This window comes from Perna viridis, chromosome 1 (genome assembly GCF_037379345.1).
Source record: "Perna viridis isolate PV_CMFRI_1.1 ecotype Kerala chromosome 1, ASM3737934v1, whole genome shotgun sequence".
Taxonomy (NCBI): domain Eukaryota; kingdom Metazoa; phylum Mollusca; class Bivalvia; order Mytilida; family Mytilidae; genus Perna; species Perna viridis.
Window position 1 is genome coordinate 63,484,227 of NC_142445.1, and position 23,933 is coordinate 63,508,159.

The window sequence follows — 23,933 nt, forward strand, 5'->3', positions numbered from 1 at the left end:
GGGAGTCGGTATTTTGGGTATCCCGAGCCCGAGCTCAACTTCCCAGAGCTGAAATTGATTATTGCTGATATCTTCTTTAAAATGAGGTGAATTTCTTACATTTTTTAAAATAATGTTTATGAGTACAATATATATGTATTGAAATATTCAATTTAATGAGAGATAAATTTTGCTTTCAAGTATCTAAGAAAATGTGTTTCAGAATGGGTATTTTAGGTATCCCATCCTGGGAAAGGGAGGTAACTCAACTTAAAAACTATTATTTTTGGTTTCAGTGACTTTCTTTTGATTTTTTTTCAGTTTACTGTATTTTGAACTGATGTAAACTTTCATTGAAGTTTACACATATGGGTATAAGTACATACTGAATTGTGTGATGCTTTGTTGAAAATATTTTAACATTAGATAATAATAATGATAACAAAAAATGACAATTAACTAGAAATTTATGATAAATAAAAAAAGATAATAATAATAAAGATTTAACACTGTGAAAAATCCATCAATTCATATGATAGCAAAAGCAATACAATACAATACAAAAGCTTTATTTAACACGGATATTTTAAAACAATGCAACATAATCTCCTGGGAGCTTTTAAAATCGACCTACATGCACTACAATAAATAACATTTATATCACAAGTACAATACATGGCAAATATCTAGTCCTTTTCATGCAAACATACATAAATCATCAGTAAACATACAAGGCAAATAGTAGCAAATTTAAATTAGAATTAAAATGAAAAAGCAGCACTATAAATAGTCAACAATGTAAAAGCATAAAGCAGAGCTGTTATGAATAGCAAGCAGAACAATGACATGAACTGCCATTGTGTAAAAGATGCATGATTCTCTACGAAAGTGGTCTGGCAGGTTATCCAGGTTTTTGCAGCAAAATATTTAAAGGAGTTTAACCCATACCTTGATGTTCTGACACTGGGTAGTTTTGCTGTGTTCTGATATCTGAAATTATATTTATTTTCCTTTATTTCAATTAGGTAATGTAGATATGCTGGGCTCTGTCCATTTATTATCTTGAAAGTTTCAACTGCAATATTTCTAATTCTTCCTACTTTCAGTGATGGCATTTTTGATTTTAACAAAAGCTCCTCTTATGTGCTAGTATAGTCATTATAGATGAATTTAAGGATACTTTCTTGAATTTTTTCCATTTTATTAGTATTAGCCTCACTACAGAAGTGCCAAGTGACAGGACAATAATTAAAATTTGATAAAATAAATGAGCGTTAAATTGTTAATTTTCCCAGTTTATTTAACTGTTTCCCTATCCTTTTTAAAACATTTAACTGTTTTGATGCCTTTTAGCAAATGTTGGCTATATGAGTATCAAATTTGAATTGGTAATCTATTGTTACGACCAAAAGTTTTACTTCAACCTCACATTTTATGGTATTATCACCAAGATCAAAAGAAATGTTTTTATCATAAGTTTTTTGGCCAATGGCAAGTGCCTGAAATTTATCAGGGTTTGCTTTCATCTGATTCACTGCTAACCATTCTAACAATTTAGGCTATCTGACTCCAATTTTGTTTTGAATTCATCGAAATTGTATCCAGCATAAGAAAGAGTATTATCATCAGTGTAGTTATAGAGAGAAGAATCCAGAATGAAATAAAATAAATCATTTAGAAAAATATTGAATAATACCCGGACTAGAATTGACCCTTGTGTTACCCCTTAATAAATTGTCTCCCACTTACTAAATGAGGATCCTAGTTTGACACACTGCTTTCTGTTTGACAGATAATCTTGGAGAAGATTAAGAGCCTCATCTGAAACACCATATGATTTTATTATGTCTAGCGGAAGATTATGTGTAAGGCAATCAAATGCTTCGCATAAATCCATCAAAATTGCAGCTATAAATTTATTGTCATCCAATGCTTTTTTCCAGTCTTCTACTATTTTCAATAATGCAGTTAGACAACCATAGCCAGCCATAAAGGCTGAAAGATAGGGATGGAAAATGTGGTTAAAAAATCAGTCAGTTGTACAGCTATGGCCTTTAAAAAAAAATTGGAAATATAGGGAAGAATACTTACAGGTCTATAATTAGACTTATCTAGGACATTATTTTTCTTATAGCATGGCACGGCTTGGGCCTCTTTTAGTTTTTCTGGAAATTTAGAAGTTGTTAAACTATTATTTATCAAATTTGTGATAGGTTGAGCAATGGCTGGTTTAGCAAGTTTTAGCAGTTTTTAGGATATACCATCTATGTCTGTTGCTTTCTTAACATCAGCTCTATCTATTTGTTTGTTTTACAAAATTACACTCAGTTTCTCTAAATTTAAACGGATCAATATCTTTTTTATTTTCATTTATTTTTGTTAAGTCATAAATGTAAAGAGTAATTTGTCCTTATCACCAAGGAGATTTGCTATGCAGCCTCACCACAACAACATTGATAATATGTTAAGGCAATATACTGATCAATAAAAGATTCCTTTTAGGTAGATAAAACTATTTATATATTTTTTAAATGTTTTGAGAATGAGGTAGTGGGGTATGACATATGTCATTCATGAATTTGTTGACCAGATCACAGATGTCTGAATTAAATGTGGAAAATGACAAAAACTCCCGATTTTAGGAACTTTTGAACTAAAGGCATGGTGACCTGTAATTTTTAGAAGCTTATTTCAATGCCTTTATACTTTGGAAAATTTCATTAAAATTTCACGAAATTCCTAATGTCAGAACTGGTTAGTGTGATTCGTCTTTAACCCGTGATTTGTAAATGGATAAAGATGTCTAATAAATACAATGATCATCTTACTACAGTGTATTAATTTTTTTAGTATGACATGGTTCCAGCTTGATTGTTCCTTCCTAAATATCCTATGTATACATAGGGAAAATTAATTTGGGGTCCTATAATGGAATGGTGCTGTCCTCCCTGTCTTCATTGGTGCCATTTGTTTTGGTAACTCAAGTATTACTTGATTGATCTTAATAAAATTTTACAAGGTTCCAAACCACAAAAGGAAGGTTGGTATTGATTTTGGGGGTAATGGCCTAAACTGTTTTGGAATTAGGGGTCAAAAAGGGACAAAATTAGGCATTTCAAAGAATTTAAATAAATAACTCCAGTAAATGCTTAAGGATAATGATGATATTGTTCCACACAATATTTTATACTATTAAGGTAATACCATTAATGTAATATCGGATTGATTTTGGAGATTTAGATTGAATTGTGTAGAAGTGACGGACCTAAAATAGCATTTTCCTAGTCTGGACATTGAATGGATTATTATTAAATAAATCTTTTTGAAATTGTACTGGAAGGTGTCATTATCACCAAAGGAAGTTTATAAATAATTTTTGGGGTTTTGACTTGACCCATAGTAGGAATAATGGACCAAAAAGGGACCAGAAAGAAGCATTTTCCTGATGTGTGTATGATAATTTAAATAAAAGGGAGAAGAACTCTTTGAACTTTTACCTCAGCATAAATGTTGAGATTGATGTTGTAGGTTGTAACTGGATCCATTTAGGAATTAAGGTCCAAAAAGGAGCCACTTCAATTGTATTCTCATCCTGTGTCATACATTTTATCACCTTCAAACTTATAGAGCATGCAACTGCAAGTCCTCTAAAACCCTCTCATCCATTGTAATGATGCTATATATGAAGACTGGGTATCGTATGTAATGAAAATGGAAGAAGATATTACATGGGGGAGATAACACAACTTGAAGTGTACTTGTTCTGCTTCAAGTGAAAGCAGTAGATGATGGACTAGGTATATCATTTTGTAATTCCATTCACAGTACTTCTAGGTAGTGGAAGCAAGAATATCCTCTTTGTGAGCTTGCTAAAAAAATTAATATGATCCCTATGAAGGATGGCGCTATTTGTACTCAAATAAGGAATTTGTTAATGATGCATAGGTAATGCCTCCACTAATGGGAATGTACTGAGCTTCTTAGAACACCTGCACTGCATCTGTGTTATTCAATTTCAAATTATCTGCATCATTTTTTACCAATTTGTGTTTCAGATCTCTACATATATAACATGTTGCTGATGTTATGTCCATATTGGTTATTACTAAAACCAAGAAGTCCCAACTGTAGCGAGTCAAGTAGCAGTTAGGTCTTCTTTTTGTATAAACTTATAATACCTCACCTTTTTTTATAAGACGTGACAGCTTAATGACATAAAATTGGGTCTATTTGTGTTTAAATGCTTCAAGGTTAGGATATTAATTTTCTTACTGAACAACCTTCAGTTTTGAAGAAAACATCAAAAAATACCTCTATTATTTGTCATATAGCTTTCATATGCTCATCAATTATTTCCCAGTGCTAAGATTTTTTATATAAAAGACCTAAAATCCTAGACATTTCAAAATTTGTCTGTACTCAATGTATACACATTTTCAAGTGTTTTAAAGATCAACTACATGTACTATATGGCACACAACAATGTCCATGGGAAAGAATAAAAAATGTCTTATCTACCACTGATCAAGATCAGGAAGAACCATTTTTCAACTGTTTGTTTTCTTTTTTATATCCCCACTTCAAAGTAGGGTGGTACATTGTGTTATCTGTATGGCTGATTTTTCTTCTGTCACAACTTTTAAATCACTTAATGAATTTAATGGATGTGTAAAATTAGATCGATCTTATATTTGGAATTTTTAGCTGAGTTGCAATGAAGTTGAACTCGTCTATTGTTTTAGTGATGTCAGGTAGATGGTTGGGTGTGTGTCAACATTGGTTTCCAGATGAAAACTCAATTTTTCTGTAAATTTAAGGTTTCTGGAAGATAACAAAAAAAGTTAACATCTGATACAAACCAAACTTCGGGATATTGTTACTTCCTAGATAAGTGCATACCTTATTTATTTTGGGGAAAGTTCTTTCAAGGTCAAGTTCAAAATCATCAAAAAAACTTAATTTTTTTCTGAAGGTTTCCATACCAAATGCTATGATATTGTTACATGCCAGATAACTGAGATAACTATTGATTTGGGAAAAGTTTTAGTCAAGGTCAAGGTCAAGTATCACAAAAAAATTACATTTTTGCATAAAAAGTAGGATTCCAGATGATAACTTAAAAAGTTGACATCTGATTGAAATGGAACTGGGATATTGTTACATGCCAGAAATTTTGAATTTTGGGGAATTTCATTTGCAGTCAAGATCACAGTTGTCAAAAAACTTTCTTTTTGTAAAAAATAAGTTTCTGGACGATTACACATAATGCTTTCATCTGATTCAAATGGAACTTTGGGATATTGTTATATTCCAGGTAAATGAGAACCCTATTGATCTAGGCATAATTACATTCATGGCTAAGGTAACAGTCACAAAAGACTAGATTTTTCATGAAAAGTGGGTTTCCATCTGTTTAATTTCAAGGTGCGTTACAGGAATAAAAGTTACCAAAAATGAACATAGTCAGGACTTTTTGATCTCAGGAATCTCTGTACTAAGGTAATAACATTTCTTACCCTTTCTCTTAAGTTGCTGATTGTCTGCTACCCTTACAAATTGTTACATGCTGTGATATGTCGTAATTGAGCCCCAAGTGACTGTCTGAGATTTTCTATGGTCAGTAAGAAATTCTGTCATTTTTGTGAGTTGTGTGCAGCAGAATAGATGAAAATACAATCTATTGAATCTACACTCAACAAGTGGGGAGTATATTGGAATCACCCTTAGCTGTCTGTCAGTCAACCTGTCATTTTGTCTATCAAAGTTTTCGTCACTGGTGTTACACATTCCCTTTGTAAATAAAGATCTTTAAATAGCATAATACTTTGCTGGCACTTGCACAAGCACTGTAATGAATGGGTCACTTTCATTGTACATTGTATATATCAATACTAATTATTCACTAATCATGAAAGTGACTCACTCCATAAAACTTCTTTAAAATCACCTCTATTTGATTACAATTTTAGCGTACTACATATGAACACATAGAAATAGAATATTTTAGACAAACCGTTAGGCTGTTCTATCTACACTCCCATGTAAAAGCAGGTGTAAAATGTGTTGCATGCAAAAATAAACAAATATATATGGCTTCACAATTGGTACCAAAGTAGAAGATTGGTTTACTTGTGAATTACCAGGCTTATATTATAATTATAATTAATTATAAAATAATTTACTATCAAGAGGAACCAAATAGACAAAGGAACCTGAAAAGCCCAATTGGCATTAAATGACAGTTTCTGCCGACCATTGTAAGACATGATAATGTGCATGATATACATGTATTTAAAATATAATTATTGAAAATGCTGAAATAATTGCTCTTTATTTTAAAACTAATTTGGAAGGGGGTTATTGGAATAGCCAAATATATTGCTTTCCTAAGAACACCTAGTTGATAAAATTGACTTGTTTACCATGTTAAAGAAGAAATAATTCTTGGATGTAGGGCTTTATGGTTATTTTAACATGGGTAGGCAAAACATTTGTCAAGATTTTACAACTCGCAACCGCTCAGTGAAAAATTATGACAAATATAGTGCCTATCCATGTTAAAATCTACATAAAGCCCTGCATCCAGGAATTTCTTAAATATTGTTTCCCTATAGAAAGAAGAGTGATTTCAAATTTGGTATGTAGCTTGATATAGACAGAGGGATAATTCAAATGTTTATGCAAGTTATCTACAAATATACAGTTAATAGTGACATTTGAAGGGTTGCAGAATGTCTTCTGCTTGGCTCTACCTCCATAGCACTTGAGCAATACTAAATTTTAAAATTCTAAGTCAATCTTTCTGAATATTAACATCCATCCACAGAGGTTATTGTTATTGGAAACTGATAGAGTCATAGAAACCCAGAGAATTAGTTTCCAATGAATAAAAATGAATCCACAATACAAATAAACCTGTCTGAACCCTTTTTGGACAATAGATTTTATTTACTTAAGGCAGGTGTTTAGTTTACACAGATTCAAAACATATTGAAAGAGTAATCAAGGGAACCAAGGTTATAGCGGTAATCAAAAGAATGTAATCAAGGGACAAAGACCAGACATGGAAAAAGACATATATAACAAAGAACATCAAGTAACTAAAATCATACATACAAATAACAAAAGCAAATGAACAATTCGGACTCCACTAAAAACTGGTAGCATGGACTAGGTGTACCGGTAGGGTAAGTGTCCTCTGCTTTTCTAGAAACACCTGCCAAGTTGCTCATAAAAAGTCGACAAACGAGGAAAGGAAAACTATGACCCATTGAATAAATCAGTTTTCATGGTGCAGATGGATACACCATAACGATCCACGAGTTCATGATGATGACCATAAAACTTCTGTAGTGATGACTCCAATCTTATAGCAACATAACCCGGTTCCAGAAGCCTATTTGTTGGAGTTCTAGCGTGATACAAAAAGCCTGCGTAGCTTCGGCAAGCTCTGGCATAACGTATGAGTTTTGATATGAACACTTCATGCACAGGTGCTGAAGGGATGTTGCCACAGATGAAAGGAAAGTTGACAATTCTGAATGAAAAGTCATCACGTTTGTCGTAAAGTTTGGTCAATAGTTTACCATCGATTTCTAAGTGTAGGTCAAGATATGAGGCTGACTTCACAGTGAAACTGATAATGAATACTCTTCATAAAATGTCAGGTTTACACGGATTTCCCTGTATTAAATCTAATAGTACCAGTTTGTCAATATAAAGGCATCTGAAATGATCAGCTTAAATAAAGTGTTTGTGGTATTCAATAATAAAGTTAAATGTGAATTTTGTTGTCAGTGATTTGGGTCTGTTGGAAAGATATATTTCTTTATATTATACCCCCACTCAAATTAGTGGGGGGCTATACTGCAATCACCTTGTCTGTCTGTCTGTCAGTTACACTTTTATATAATAGATTTCTTGGCTTCTATTGAAGGAAATACTTAGATTTTTGGTACAATGCTTTGTCATGATGAATTGTACAACATCTTCCTTTTCCAGATTCCTTGCTCATCTATTTTCTGTTTACCATATGACTAAGTTATTTTTTAGGTGAAGCATACATAACAGATTTCTTTGTTCCATTGGAGGAAATGCTTAGATGTGTGGTATATTGTTTTCTCTTGATGACTTGTACCCTGTCTCCCCAGGTTCAATGCTCATCTTCTTCCTATTTACTGATCGACTTCATAGTTTTTTAGGTGTTGTATTATGGATTTTTTTGTAGCAGATTTCTTAGATTTCGACTAAAGGGAATGCTTAAATATTTGTTATATTGCTTTTGCACGATGACTTGTTTTTCTAGGTTTAATTCAGACCAAACTGACTAACAGATTTTGTTAGTCAATACAATATACATGTTACTGTTTCCTCATCTACACCCTGTTTTTCTGCTTGGTAAATTTTAATTTCAAGGCAAGTTTTTTTCTCTAAAATTAAGGTCTTAATTACCATTTCAGGGTCAAATGGCCATCCCTCTATGTAGTACCAAAGACATACAAACCTAGAAGTATGCATTGTGCGTTTGTTGTCAAAAGTAGTCAAAATTAATTTGAGACTGTGTACTTAAAAATCATTTTCGTAATTTCATATGAAAGTGTATGAATATTGTTTGCATGTGTGAGCAATTTGCCTTCATGCTGTTAGTAAGATGAATACATAAGAATGTTGATTTTCAGTATTATTTATCCAAGCACATTTTGTGAATATTGTACTATTAGTGTAGTGATTTTTTTTCAAGCTTCACAATGACATACACCTTTGAAGACTTCATTTGTCCTGGGATATCTCAGTGAAACTTTGAAAATTACTAATTTAACATGTAAAGCTATGGAAACATTAAAAGTGGTTAGTGAGACCTAATAGAAGTTCCAACTGAATCCTTACATCTTGGAAAAACTGCATTTATCTATGTTTGACCATTATTAGAATATGCACCTGAAGTATGGGACAACTGTAATGCTTCACTCACTGGAAAATTAGAGCAAATCCAAATGGAGGCAGCAAGAATTGTAACTGGGTTACTGGTGTTTACAAAAATTGAAAACATTTATGAAGAAGTAAATTGGGAGTCACTAGAGGAATTTTAAAAACATAGAAAATTACAAATGCTCTTTCATATGGAACAAAAGCTTGCCCCTGAATATCTGTGTAGTCTTGTTCCACCTTAGGTACAATCTGTTTCTAACTATTTCCCATGTAACAGACAATCTGCTGTACAGCAAAAAGAAAGGTCTTTCATTCCAGCTACCATTAAGGTGTTGAACAGTCTCAACGTTTCAATAAGTGTCCAAATTTAAGTCAGTTTTAACTAGGAATAAGGATTGATCCATTGTACCAAAATATTTTTCATATGGGCCTAGAAAGCTAAATATGCTGATAATCCAAATTAGGTGTTCTGCATCTTTTCAAAATTGTGACTTGCACGGAGTAAATATTATCACAGATCTGCCAATAAGATGTGGTACTAATGTTGACCACTATCTCTTTCATTGTTCTTTATATGTATTTCAAAGACACACTTTGTATAAAATTCAAGCTAGTGTTGTGATACTTAATCACTAAACCCAAAAATTTTACTAACTGGAAGCCCAGAATTAAGATATGAAGAAAACATTTGTATTTTTCAATAGTGTTTTCAGTATATAAAAGGGTCAGAAAGATTTCTTATTGTATGATTTGTGTGTGAAGCTGATAATTTTTCATCGTATTTTTTTCTGTGTTAAAGATTGTCACTACCATGCCCCCTTACCAAAAACTATTTTTTTCTCTCCAGCTTACTTTTAGTTACACTCATTACAGTAATGTATAGTTCATATATTGTTCATGCATGCTTTCTTACTCTATATTTGTGTATATTTATATATTGTATATAAGAAAGGACTGAATATGTATGATTTACTTTTGTCCAATCCAAATTTGTTTTGAACAAATGAAATATGTTTAAAACTGAGACCTAATATTGTGAATATTTTTAAATTTGAGTAGTTTCCCTTTTAATGGCTGATAACAGTTAAGAACACTAAACGAAAAAAAAATCATCAAAACAAATGTCAGATCCATCGTTTTTCTGTTATTTAAAGTTGTTCCCATTTACATTGTTATTAGTCAATCAAAAATTTTTGAATTTACATTTTAAATGTACAATTTTCTTATAAAATCAACCATTGTTCTTGATTAAATAAATAAAAATTTTTGGGTGTACTGTCTTAAAGATATAGTTTTTAGCATTATTATTCCCAATAGATACATAAAGGATGCCAAATTTAGTTATTGTTGTTTTATTTATAGGACAAGCTATGACAAATGAAAGCTAATATTGTTCTGGATAAACAGTTACTATGGCATCAGTAGCAGAAACCATGGCAACAGTTGCTGAAACCATGGCAACAGTAACCGATGGAATTATCATCAATGGCAATGGGAAGCGGCCAATCTGTCCTGAAACTACAGATGAAAATGAAGAGGTTTGTACTTTCACTTCTCCATATTCATCATAAGACTCTTTAGAAAAGTAGCTTAAAACAATGAAGTCTTTTTGGAAAGCAGACATTAAGTTTAAAATAAACATGAAATTTAGTAACATGTATTCAGAACTTGAAGTTATTATGGTGTGTTTATATGGCCTGAAAATATTTGAGGTCACATAATGGTAGTATGGCATTGTTGTGATCACTGTTGTCTTCCTGTCATCTTCATCTGTCATTACTGTTCTTTGTGGAAACTTGGTTTTTTGTGCTGTAGCATTAATTTTAGTCGGTAGGTCTTTATTAAAGTTTTATAAAAGGTTCAGAACCACAAAAGAAAGGTTGGTATAGATTTTCAGAGTAATGGCCCCAATAGTTTTGAAATTAGGGTCCAAAAAGGGGCCAAAAACAAGAATTTTGTAGAATTGAACTGTATGACTCTAGTAAAAAGCATGGAAGTCAATGATGCCTCTTCAATACCACAAAGGTCTGGCTAGGATTGATTTTGGGAGATCAGACTTGATTCTTTGGGAATAGTGGACAAAATAAGTAGCTTGAAACAAGGTTTTTTTGATGTCCAGACAGACTTGCTCATTTTTAAGTTGTACCACCAAAGGAAGGCTTAGATTTGTTTTAGGGGCTACGACTTGTACCAATTAGCAATGAGAGGCTAAAAAAAGTCCAGATACAAGCATTTTCCTGATGTCGAGGCAATAACTATATGAGAATTGAATGGATCTCTATTAAATTGTATTACAAGGTACCAAAAGGAAACTGGGATTAATTTTTGGATTTGTGACTTGAGACAAGTAAGGCTACAAGGGGACATGAATTTTCTGATTTATGAATGATGACTAGAGTAAATGGAAATGGATCTCTTTGAAATTCTACCACTCAAAGGAAAGTTTGGATTGATTTTGGAGGATTAAGAAATTAAAGGCAAAGAAAGGGTCAATTTTTTATTTGTAGTCAAATGGCTTATCACAATAAAAAATCAAAGTTGTATCAAGTTTGAATAGTGTGTCTATACTTGCCCCAACATTTCAGGGTTCAGCCTCTTTGATAGTACTGTGAAGCATTTTATCATGATTGCTAAAAATCTGCTGATCAGTCCCCTTCTAATGAAAAATAATGACAAGGCTATAATTTAGTAGTTTTCATACCAAGAGAATTTTTATAATTATTAAATTTTGGATCACAAAATTTTAACCAAAGGGAAATAACTTAGTATTGAACTTTCTAATGATGACTTTGTGTTACTGCCCTTTTACTGCATAATAAATTATATATTTTAAATCTAAATTTAAATAAATTCCTACATTTTTTCAAGGACATGCTGTTATGAAATCAAACTATTTTTTGCTGTTGTAGTCAATGAATTTTCTAGGTTAATTAAATATCCGCTGGCCTTTAGCAAAAAATTGATTCTAAATAACTGTTATATAATAACGATAAAAATATGCATGGAGAATACATTTTGCATGATCATGTTTAACTTGTAACCTTTTTGTAAAATCGAATGCTAGTCTCTTTATTGTGTTAAACATATATTTTCTAGGTCTGTTACAACTTACCATTACAATTCAGTACATGTCTGTGTAAAAATCAGGCAAGGTATGAAATATCTGAATCATGCACACCAAAAATCCACTGTCCACTCATAGAAGTCTTCTTTATTTGACCTTTACCCCAGACATGTTGACAGTCAGGAGATGTTGGTCATTAATTTGTCTTTGTGTTTTTTATTTTATTTTTTAGTTTATTATGAAGATTTTTACAGTAGATTTTATTTTATTGTCAGGGCCTTTCTGAGCTTACTTAAATATGTGTTTACACTTGTTGTGTTTCACCATATCCATTTTTTTTCTACTATTTAATATCTAGTAAGTTGTGTGCAACCAGTTTTAAGTCCACATGTACTGTATTATAACTGTTCTTGTTTTTTTAATTCCATTTCTGCAACACTGGAAGTATTTCATTGTTAGAAAATTGAGATTCTTTATAGAGTTATCTGCTCCTGAAATGTTCACTGGCAGTGCATTGCAATGAAATTATAACTATGAATCTTTGTCTCTGTTAGTACAAAATAGAAATTATACTATCAAAGGCTGGTAGTGTTTTTTTTCTAACCATTTTTTATCCACTGTCTGCTTCTTACAGAGACTGACGTTTATGGTAAAGGGTAGCACACCTGAAATAAACTGTTTACTTAACTTAGTAGTACAATTTTGACTAGTGTAAAAGAAGATTTTTCCAAGACTTCAACATCTTAAACATGCTTTTCTTTTTTCTTTTGTGATGTTTTTGTTGATATATTTCTAGTTTCCACTTTTCTCTTTATTATCTATCCGTTAATGTTTTTGGAGTAATATCATACCATGTTACCCCACCAGAACATATACTGAAAACCTGTTAATTTGTGGATGCTTATTTAAACAGACTTTATCAAATGATCATATTTGGGTGTATCATTTTGACAGTTTTGGAAAGAATGAAATAGTTTAAGGGAAGAGAATTGATTTTTGCTAACTGATTTTTATAATGTTATGGTCTATCTTGAAAAAGGCAAAAATTAGTACACAGCAAATATACTACTTGTGCAATGTTTTGAGTCTGTTGATGGCTTTAGGGTAGCATTATGTGAAGTTTATTATTGTTTCAGCATAGATGTTGAACAGTCCTTCTGTGATCCATGTGCTTTCTCACTTTTTTAAATTTAGAATTGTTCCTTAAATGATATCATTATGTTCTTCCACGAAAACATTCATGACGATTTAATTATTTTCATTTAACAATGATTTTTCATGAAAATATCAAAAATAAACTGTGGCCAAAGTGAACATCTGTAAAGATTATGTCACATTACCATGTAGCATGGTACATATTCATTTGTATTGCTAATTCAGGAATTATTGCAATGTTTTTTTCATTGAAAAATAAATAAATAAATAAATAAATAAACATGAAACTTGGTTGTATTGTAATTGCATTAAGTTCCAACTTCATTCTGTACTGAATTTTTTGCATTACGAATCAGGATTTTCTTCAATATTTCAGGAATAAATTTTTTTATTTTGTTCAAAATGACAAAATTGCATGTAAATTGCATGCGATAATTTAAGTTTTTAATGTTTGCTATTTAAAAAAAAATATGTCATTTATCACACTGGAAAGTTCTCAATAATATATTTTCATGTTGATATTTTAATACTTTCTTGTTTAAAACTGAACTGGAAATGTTTCATCTAATCATTACATAAGTGTACTTTAAATGCAACAATTCCTGGACCACAAATATGCTCTAAACAATTAAAAGTCCATAGTTATTATACCTGTATAAGTGATGTGAGAAATTTTGCAGGTAATTATTTTTACTTTTCTGAAAAATATAAATATTTTGTTACTGGGTTGATGATAATTTGTGTATGAGGACCTGCCATTAAATTGATGGTTTTTACTGGTAAATAATGATGATAACCTAAACAAAAATTATTCATGGTTATATAGCTAGCCTATGACTGAAAAAAAAATTGAAAATGAGATTTTAAAAAAGTTTGAGGCCTGTGTTGCTGTCTATATTTCTGCTGTTCTTTTTTAGTTTTTAGGTATGTGTTGATTTTTTACTATGAATGAGGTAAAACCATCTGAAAACTTAGTACAGTTGTTCTTTGTAATATATTGTTCTTAAATTAATGTTTTGCTGTTTAAAGATGGGGTACATGAGTATGGTCACAATGGGTAGATATGAAGTCGCAGAAATATCATTGAAAGGATTGAAGCAGATTGCTATGCACATTTCTCCAATCTAAATACCTTCAGAAAAGTTCAAATTAGCCTACCAATTTCTGCCATTCAAGTTAAGATTTGAAGTACTTTACTCAGAGAAAAAGTATGTGTCAAGACAAAATTCCATTTTAAAAAGATAATGGTTTTATAAAGAATAAGTGAGTTTCCCTTTGGATATTGAACCCAAATCTACATATTTGTGGACACAATTATTTAATGTGAATTACTTTTGGCATCCCTTTAATTTTAGTTGGACAATGAACTCCGTGGTGTGAATTAAAAAATTATTGAAAACCACCCAGAGTCCTTAATGGTGAAAAAAGGTGATGCTTTTTTTGCATCTTTAAATGTCACTGTAAATTAGTATGTTTCATTGTGATTTTATTGTTGTTTAGTTTAAGAGGTAACCTGCTGAAATAGTCCCAGGAAGTAAATTTTACTGGCATTTGACATTTAAGGTCAATAGCTTAGGTAGAATCATATTGATATGGAAGTATTCAATGTAAAAGAAAGGATAGTGACATATTAATATATTTCTGTGGAGGCATGTAGAAGGTTCTTGTTTTTTTGTATCTTATTAGCTCTACCATTAACTTCTAGATTTAATGTTCCTTCTCATTAATGGTGATTTCCTGATCTTTGAAGTTACGTTCCAGTCTGCCTAGCTCAACCATAAACTTAAGTTTTAGGTTCATGGAAATGGGGCTCAGTATTAATTGTCTAAATATGGTATACTGGTAATTGATTAACCTCCTTTTTTCATGGTATATCCATATAATCTTGCTTATATAAGATATTTTCAAAAGAATATTCCCAAACAGAGCTTCACAAGGCAAAGATAGAAAATGGTGTTTCTTAATTACTATGGAATATCCTCAGTGAACAAGTTTATTCTTTTGCAAGAAAGTTAGCTCATTAGTTTTGCAAGGTCTTTAAAATCACAGCTATGATCTCTATGAAAATTTTAACATTCATTGTATATTGACCATTTCCTCCTGAAACTCTTTGAACTTTACTAGTGCAGTGCCCTGTCAGTCTCAGGGTGCAACATTGGGTCATTAGTGTTGGCTGTACTATTACAAGTCGTAAAGTATGTAGACAATAAAAATCAAGTTTTTTCTGTCAATAAATATTAAGATATGTCAGATTATGACATACTTATCACAGGCAAAATGCATCTGTTCAGAACTACATTGTATGATTTCACATGTTGGGGGGCATTAAACAACTAAAATTTTGAAAACAAATAGATTTTATGAGTATAATAAAAAATGAATTCCGATACATCCCTTATAGAATAATTCTGTCAGAGTCATCGTGGGTAATGATAACCAGGGATTCTGGTGGATCTAATATCTTCCCAGCTGCGGACAAAATCTGTACCAAATTTTACGATTATCAATAAAACCCCCAAAAACTATTTTTTTACACAAAACACTAAATCGTTACTGTAGTAAAGGGTCATATACTTCATCGTAATTCATTCTGCTTGTCAAACTTTAAAAGAAAATTACAGTCTTGTATTTTGAAAAAAGAATTTTTTTTGTAAGATGGGTCGATAAGACATTTATTACTGTAGGGTTCCACATCATTAAATTTTAGTGAAATAAATTTGCCGGAAAATAAAAGTACTTTTACAAGTAGTTATATATAATAGAAATAATTAATAAAAATCGCAAGCAGAGAGTGTATTCTCATAAACAAATTAAATTTTAAATCTTTTTTCCTGTTTTACTATAAATCTGTTCTGCACATTAAACTTTATTATTAAGATTTTGTTTAGTTAAGATATTATTGATGTAGACATTTTATAATCAATTACACATGCATTCTGGTGTAACATCTTATGGAGACAGCTCAGCTTGACAGGGAAAGATTTTTCTAAATTAGTGTCCTGTCAACAATTAACTTCATAGTATTAAAGCAAATTGTCCCTGTTTGTCTGTCTGTAAATGGATTGAAATGCAAAACTTGTTGACAGGATTGTTGAATTGTTTCAAGGGGAAGCTACTCATGTATCAAAACATTAGGTCTCAAAGAGTAATCAAGGGAACCAAGGTTATAGCGGTAATCAAAAGAATGTAATCCAGGGACAAAGACCAGACATGGAAAACAGACATACACAACAAAAAACATAAAGTAACTAAAATCATACATACAAAGTAACAAAAGTAAATGAGCAACTCAGACTCCACTAAAAACTGGGAGCATGGACCAGGTGCAACGGTAGGGTAAGCGTCCTCTGCTTTCCTAGAAACACCCGCCAAGTTGCTCATAAAAAGTCAAGTCCAGGGTAGACAAACGAGGAAAGGAAAACTATGACCCGTTGAATAAATCAGTTTTCATGGTGCTGATGGATACACCATAACGATCCACAAGTTCATGATGACGACCATAAAACTTCTGTAGTGATGACTTCAATTTTGTAGCAACATAACCCTGTTCCAGAAGCTTATTTGTTAGAGTTCTAGCACGATACAAAAAGTCTGCGTAGTTTCGGCAAGCTCTTGGATAACGTATGAGTTGTGATATGAACACTCCATACGCAGGAGCCGAAGGGATGTTGCCACAGATGAAAGGAAAGTTGACAATTCTGAATGAAAAGTCATCATGTTTGTCGTAAAGTTTGGTCAACAGATTTCCTTTACCATTGATTCCTAAGTGTAGGTCAAGATATGAGGCTGACTTCACAGTGTCTGTAGTATCCTTTATCTCAAGTTCTTTTGGGTAGATGCGATGTATCAAATCCCCGAAATTAGGATTGTTTAAAGAAAATACGTTATCTATATAGCAGAAACTGAGATTGAAGGATCTAGCCAAATGATATTCTTTCTTTCTGATCAGATCAGCTATAAAGTCAGCCTCTTAAGAGTGAAGGAATAGGTCAGCAAGTAAAGGAGCACAATTTGTTCCTATTGGAATGCCGAACGTTTGTTGAAAAACACGTCCACCACACTGGACAAATATGTTGTCGATTAAAAATTCCAGCATTTTGTAAACATCTTCCTCTGTATATTTGGAAGATGATTTGGAATTATTTCTTACAAAGTATGAGGAATCTCTACCAAGAACTATGTATTTGTATCTAGGTGTACCATCGTTTTTGGAAAAACAACGATGTATAATGTTTTTGAGTCGGGATTTTAACTGAGTATGGGGAATAGAAGTATACAGTGTTGAAAAATCATAGGTTTTAATGCTATTATTTTCAGATAATAGTCTTGAACTGATTGTCTCCAAAAGATCTTTCGAATTTTTTAGGATCCACATTGAATTAATACCACTACGGGAGTAACAAATGTTGTGGTAGGACTTCAGACCCTCTTTGACAGTTGTGAGTGTAGAAGTTAAAAGTTTTGAAGGAGTCATTCTAATAACCAATTCTAACGTTGCAGTTACTTTACATGTTAAACAAGTAATTTTCAATGTTTCACTGTGAATTCCTAGGACAAATGACACCTTAAAGTTGCATACCATTCCAAAGCTTGGAAAATAAGGCTTTCAAAATCATTATTCTAATGGTACGATAACCATAGAAATTCTTCACAAAATTTACTTGAATACAAAATACTGAAAATCAACATTTTTACCTTTTCTGCTAACTGACAGCATGGAGGCAAATTATTCACACAAACTATATTCACACACTTTTGTAGTAAATTACAATAAAATATGATTTTAAAGTACATGTACACTATCTCAGCTTTATTTTGACTACTTTTGATCTGAATACACACAAATAATGCACTTACAATGCATATTTCTAGGTTCAGTGTGTTTTTGGTACTACATAGGGGGTGGCCATTTAACCGGAAGTGGTTAGTGAGACCTTATCTGACAGAGAAAATTTTGCTTAAATTTGAGAAAAAATGTTTATAGTGTTTAATGTCCTTCTCCCTACAATAGAATGAAGATGTTACAGGGAGCCTTAAGTTATAGTACAATGTTTATACATGTGTAAACTAATGGTGTAAAAGGAGAAACTGCCTAAACTAACAATGGTTACACCTGCATAAACTAATAGTGTAAAAGGAGAACCTGCTTAAACTGACAATGGTTATACCTGTGTAAACTAATGGTGTAAAAGGAGAACCTGCCTTAACTAACAATGGTTATACCTGCATAAACTAATGGTTTAAAAGGAGAACCTGCCTAAACTAACAATGGTTATACCTGTGTAAAATAATGGTATAAAAGGAGAACCTGCCTAAACTAACAATGGTTATACCTGTGTAAACTAATAGTGTAAAAGGAGAACCTGCCTTAACTAATACTTGCTTGTGTTATGTATTGTTCATAAACCAAGCACCTGTTTAACTATTTAGTTCTTAAAGGATTAGGTTTTCACTGTATAACTCCTTCAATACATTTGGATCTGATATTTTCTGTGGGTATTTGTTCATTTAACAGATTTGAAAATGAAACTGTTATGATAATGTTTCAATTTGTAAAGACTTGACAAATCAGGGAATTTGACTTGTTCTTGGTTAAAATGTTGTTGCTTCCTCTTTATTTCATTCCTTTCAATAACATTGTATAATCAAATTATTATCACTGGTTTCAAAGCTTTTTTTTTACTTATCACTTTTTACCACATGTCTTTAAAACTGGTTGACAGTTGTCGACCCCCTTTATGCTGGTACCCAGATACTTCTCCATCTATTATATAATTAAGTATCTGTTAGAGAAATTGATCAGTGATGTATGTGGGTTTTTTCAGTCATTTCCCTAGACAACTCATTTGGATGGTTTTATGATTAAGCTTTTTAGGTACGACCATTGCAGAGATGTTTCTATAATTTTCCAGGTGTATGCTCCTATGAGGTTCATGAAATATAAATCAGAAAATATGAGTTTAACATGGACGAAATTCCATCTGTCATCGACTGCAATCAATCATTCATCGACATTCTGTTTCTTCTATGGCAGAGGAACATTATCAAAACAAAACAAAAAACATGGTAGACTTATGTGAAAACCACACAGGGTTATTGAGAACATCCCGACTGACTTCAGGCCCTAATTGACACTTACTCTTTATACATTCTGGCACTTCTGACATCATTTGTTCTGCCCATTCTTTAGATACCTGAGATTTATATAGAACAATTGCTATAAATAAGCCCATTATCAAGCTCCTGAAATTCATGGAAGTACATATGGTCCCAACTCAACAGAAAATTAATGTGAAAAGACATATATATGTGCAATTAGTGAAGAAACTCCTTTCATTTACTGTGCATTCAAAAACTATTGTGATGTTTTCATTACAACAAAAATGTGTATAACCTTAATTTTAGAATTTATCATGTGGAATTTTCCCAATTAAGTAGATGGATTTGTTATAATACTATAATATTAAAATGATATACAGCTTCAGTGTTGAGATAAAACAAAGTCACAGCTAGATACGATGTAACATAGTAAATTTGTGTTAACAATTTTTGATATTGATATAACATGTACAAAGAATGACATCAGTCTGAAATTGCACATGCAAGGAGTGACATGACTCTGATATTATACATGTACATGTAGGTTAGGAGTGACAAGTCACTGAGACTACATGTGCTTAGAGTGACATGTCTATGATAATACATGTGCTAAGAGTGACACGTCTGTGATATAAGTGCTAAGAGTGACATGTCTGATATGTGTGCTAAGTGTGAAGTCTTGAATATTACATGTGCTTAGAGTGACAGCTGTGATATGTGTGCTAAGTGTGATGTCTCAAATATCACATGAGCTAAGAGGGACATGTCTCTGATAAAATGTACTAAGAGTGACATTTCTGATATAACATGTGCTTAAAGTGAGATGTCTCTGATATAACATGTGCTAAGAATGATGTCTCTCATATTACATCTGCTAAGAGTGACATGTCTCTGTTATGATATATGATTAGATAGTCATGTCTCTGATATTACATGTACTAAGGCTTAACTGTCTCTATGATATTACATGTTCTATTTTTTATAAGAGTTGCATCCCTCTACATGCTTTTGATGTGAAATGTCAATGAGATACATATGTAAGAGTACATGTGTATAGTTTAACCAGTCATTTTGATACATGTGTTTAGTGTGACATTTCTTGTGATACATTTTTTTAGTGTGACATTTCTTGAGATACATATTTTTAGGGTAGCATGTCATTTTGATACACATGTTTAGCGTGACATTTCTTGTGATACATATGTTTAGGGTAGCATGTCATTGTGATACATGTGTTTAGTATTGAATGTCCTTGTGATACATGTGTTTAGTATTGAATGTCCTTGTGATACATGTGCTTACTATTGCATGTAAATGACATATGTGTGCTTAGTGTTGTATATGATTTATTTAGATGGCATGTATTCGGTTTTTTATACAGATAGCTGTGATACCATATGTTTTTGTGACTTGTCAACATAGGAGGATTTGTATGACGATTGGACATTTGATAAATTATATGTTCTCTTCATCTATTGCCCTTAGACAGATTTTAGTCAGTACACTTGTACGTTTTAAGGTTTACCAAAAAAAATATAAGTACACATAACATTTTGACCTTTATTAAGTCTAGGGAAGTATTTATCAATTAAGAAATAACTGTTTGTCTGCACTTGAAGTGTTATATGTCAAGTACTATCATATAAGGGGAATCTTTACTCTTTTACATTTCTTAAGGAGGCTATCACTTTAAAAGTTCCTGCTTTTTTCTGGAAAACAACTTTCCATTTTCACTTACTTTTTTATAGGACTCTGATTACTTTACTTTTGTTTCTGTTTTATCCTGAAAAACTTCTCTTCATTTTCATTTTTACAACCTGTAAACAAATTCTGGGGTATATTGGCTTTGTCTGTCATTGATTATTTTTCTGTCTGTCTATAGACTTATTAGTGTACTTCTTTCTAAATGGGATTTGATATAACTTAATATGAAGGTTGTGCATAATATACAGTCGAACTTCACTCGCTCGAACTTGGATGGCTTGAACAAGCCGGATTTCTTGAACACAATTCAAAGTACCAAAATTTTCTCCTATATAATCAATATAAAGAACCTTGGATTTCTCAAACTTCGATTTCTCGAACACTCGAACTGACTAGTTGGTCCGTTCGGTAGTAAATCTTGGACAGCCATTTTGTTAGCTTTGATAATAAAAGGTGTGTAAAACTGTAACCTTATCATTAGTCAGTGTCATTTTAGTTAATTACAGGTAATACTTAAGTCATCAATAATTAGGTACTTCTTAACATAGTACTGATTAAAGTTTGAGAATGTTCTGAAGTCGGTATGATGAAAGCATGAAAGAAAATCAGATAAAAACAAATTATTGACCAAGGAACTGGAACTCTGAAAGTTTTTAAAAGAGAACACAGCATTTTTAATGTCCACAAATCAACATTATTTTCCAAAAGCGAATGAAAAAGATCCACAAATTAACATGACTTCATAAGAAGTAAGCAATTTCTAACGATAAAGTCGAACTCGGACCGGCAACGAAAAAAATCTGGAAATATTCAAACTTCAATTTCTCAAACTCCCGATAACTGGAACACATTTCAATGGTCCCTTGGAGTTCTAGCTACCGAGGTTTGACTGTACTTATATGTAGAAAGCAATTTCATTTTTATACATTTGTCCATGTAGACATGTAGAAAGAACATTTCATGGTATACTGTTGACTGTCTTTACACTTCACTGAGTAACTCAAAAAATACTGCCACCAATTTTTGTGAAACTTTAATGTGAGCTCCGTTTTGATTTTTATAAAATTTTGCGGTTTTTTTATGCCCCGTGACAAACTGTAGGGGGCATATTAATTTACCCCTTTCCATCCCTTCGTCCATCCGTCCATCCATCTATCTGTCTGTTGGTCTGCCAGATTACACATGATCATGACTTGTCCGGCTATCTCCTCGTTTAGTTTTAGAACTGCATCTAAAATATTTTATTGGATATTTCTACACATGATGAAAGTGTGCAGGGTCAAAGGACTTTGATTTTTGGAAATATTACGGAAATTGGCAAAAGTTAGGCTTAGTTATTTTCATCAGAAATAGGGCTATATGGCTTGTATGGCTATCTCCTCCTGTAGTTTTTGAACTACATCTAAAATATTTTTTGCAAGATGGTTCTACACATAATGATGGTGTGCAAGGTCATAACATCTTGATTTTCATGAAATATTATGGAACTGGGTGATAGTTGGACTTTGGAATATTGCAGAACTGGTTGATAGTTAGATTTTGTAATTTTTGTCAGAAATATATCCCAAGCAACAAAGTTCGGGATTTGTTATTGGGGGTATTAACATTTTTTATGCGTCCGTCAGTCCGTCCATCGGTCCTCTTTTTCTCATCGCAATTTGTCTGACACTACCAAACAGAATTTCATGACACTATATGGCCAGTATAAAATATGTAGATATGCGTATGGTTAGGAATTTCTGATCCCCAAATTGATCCCCAAATATTTAGAGTTATGGTACTGGAACAGTTTGCAATTGCAAGTCTTGGAAGGATTGAGCTGAACCAATAGACCATGAGTATCACAAGTCTTGGAAGGATTTCTGAATTTGCAATCCATGTCTTCATACAAAAATAAACATGTTCTTAATTTGGCAAATCTAGCGAGCGTGAGCATCATTAGTGTCTTACAGACACATTTGATTTACTAAAAAAAATCACTACTGACAAATGACATTGGGGCTTTTGTGATAAACAGGGCTTCTAGTTTATTCTAGAGTTAATGGACTTTATTCCTACAAAAATTGGGTGATTTTTTGTTTTCAGACTACAACTCCAAAACTTTTTCAGCAATGTCAATTAAACTGAAGTTAGATATCTATTTATATTGATATACTTTAACACTCCCTTTCATTTTTGTAACAAACTGATTGTACAATATAGAGTTATGGGACTTTTTTGTTTGTGTGTGTGTGTGTGTGTGTGTGTGTGTCGGGGGGTTATCACATTTTGTTGAGGAATAAATAAGGTGCTGAAAAGAGCAAAAAAAAAAATATTATTATGACCCTGCAAACAAAGTTGGGTGTATATAGAAATCACCGTGTCTGTCTGTCAGTCCATATTCCTTGTAAGTGCAACTCCTCTTAAACCACTCAAGTGATTTTTTAAAAATTTTATTCTTAAGGTTGAGTATCATTGGTAGATGTGCTTGAAGAATTATAAATTCTGTAGGTGGACTTTAAAGGGAGATTATCAAAATCAAGGATTTGACATCTTAAAACATATTATGTACAACTGCTCCTTCACCACTCAAGGGATTTTATGTAATTTCAAAGATATGTTTGGCATCATATGCAGATGTGCATAAAGGGACACAATAAATGTTAGGGACTCCAAAGGGAGATAATCCATATTAATTGCTTTATATGTTTTAACCTTGTAAGCACAACTTCTACGACGATAGGCTGAAGAAATTTGGATGTTTTTATAAGAATGTAGATGTGCAGGAAGAAATATAATTACTATTGGATTTCTCCAAAGGAAGATGTATAGAATTTAAAGGTTTTACATTTGAGTCCAATTGAAACGGGGAGGGGGGTATTCTCTTTGTGAGCTTGCTCACAGTATTGCTTACAGTATTTGTAGTTTTTATTGTTTGTGGTTGTGCCCTAGTGTCTTGCTTGATTTGATAAAATTGTAGAAGATATAGAGCTTCTAGTACTCCTTCTGATTGTTTTGTTTTGGC

At 32.2% G+C, this 23,933-nt stretch overlaps 1 protein-coding gene across 6 annotated transcripts in view; it reads left to right on the forward strand.

The window, feature by feature from the left end:
- The window catches only part of LOC148629807 (protein phosphatase EYA2-like), a 114,743-nt gene that overhangs the window by 9,975 nt on the left and 80,835 nt on the right, over positions 1-23,933 (forward strand). For all 6 annotated transcript variants that reach the window (XM_088557438.1, XM_088557402.1, XM_088557419.1 and 3 more), the window contains one exon: positions 10,270-10,445. In XM_088557438.1, the coding sequence (XP_088413564.1) occupies positions 10,320-10,445 (126 nt within the window). In that variant the 5' untranslated portion in view covers positions 10,270-10,319. The remainder of the gene's footprint in view (positions 1-10,269; positions 10,446-23,933) is intronic.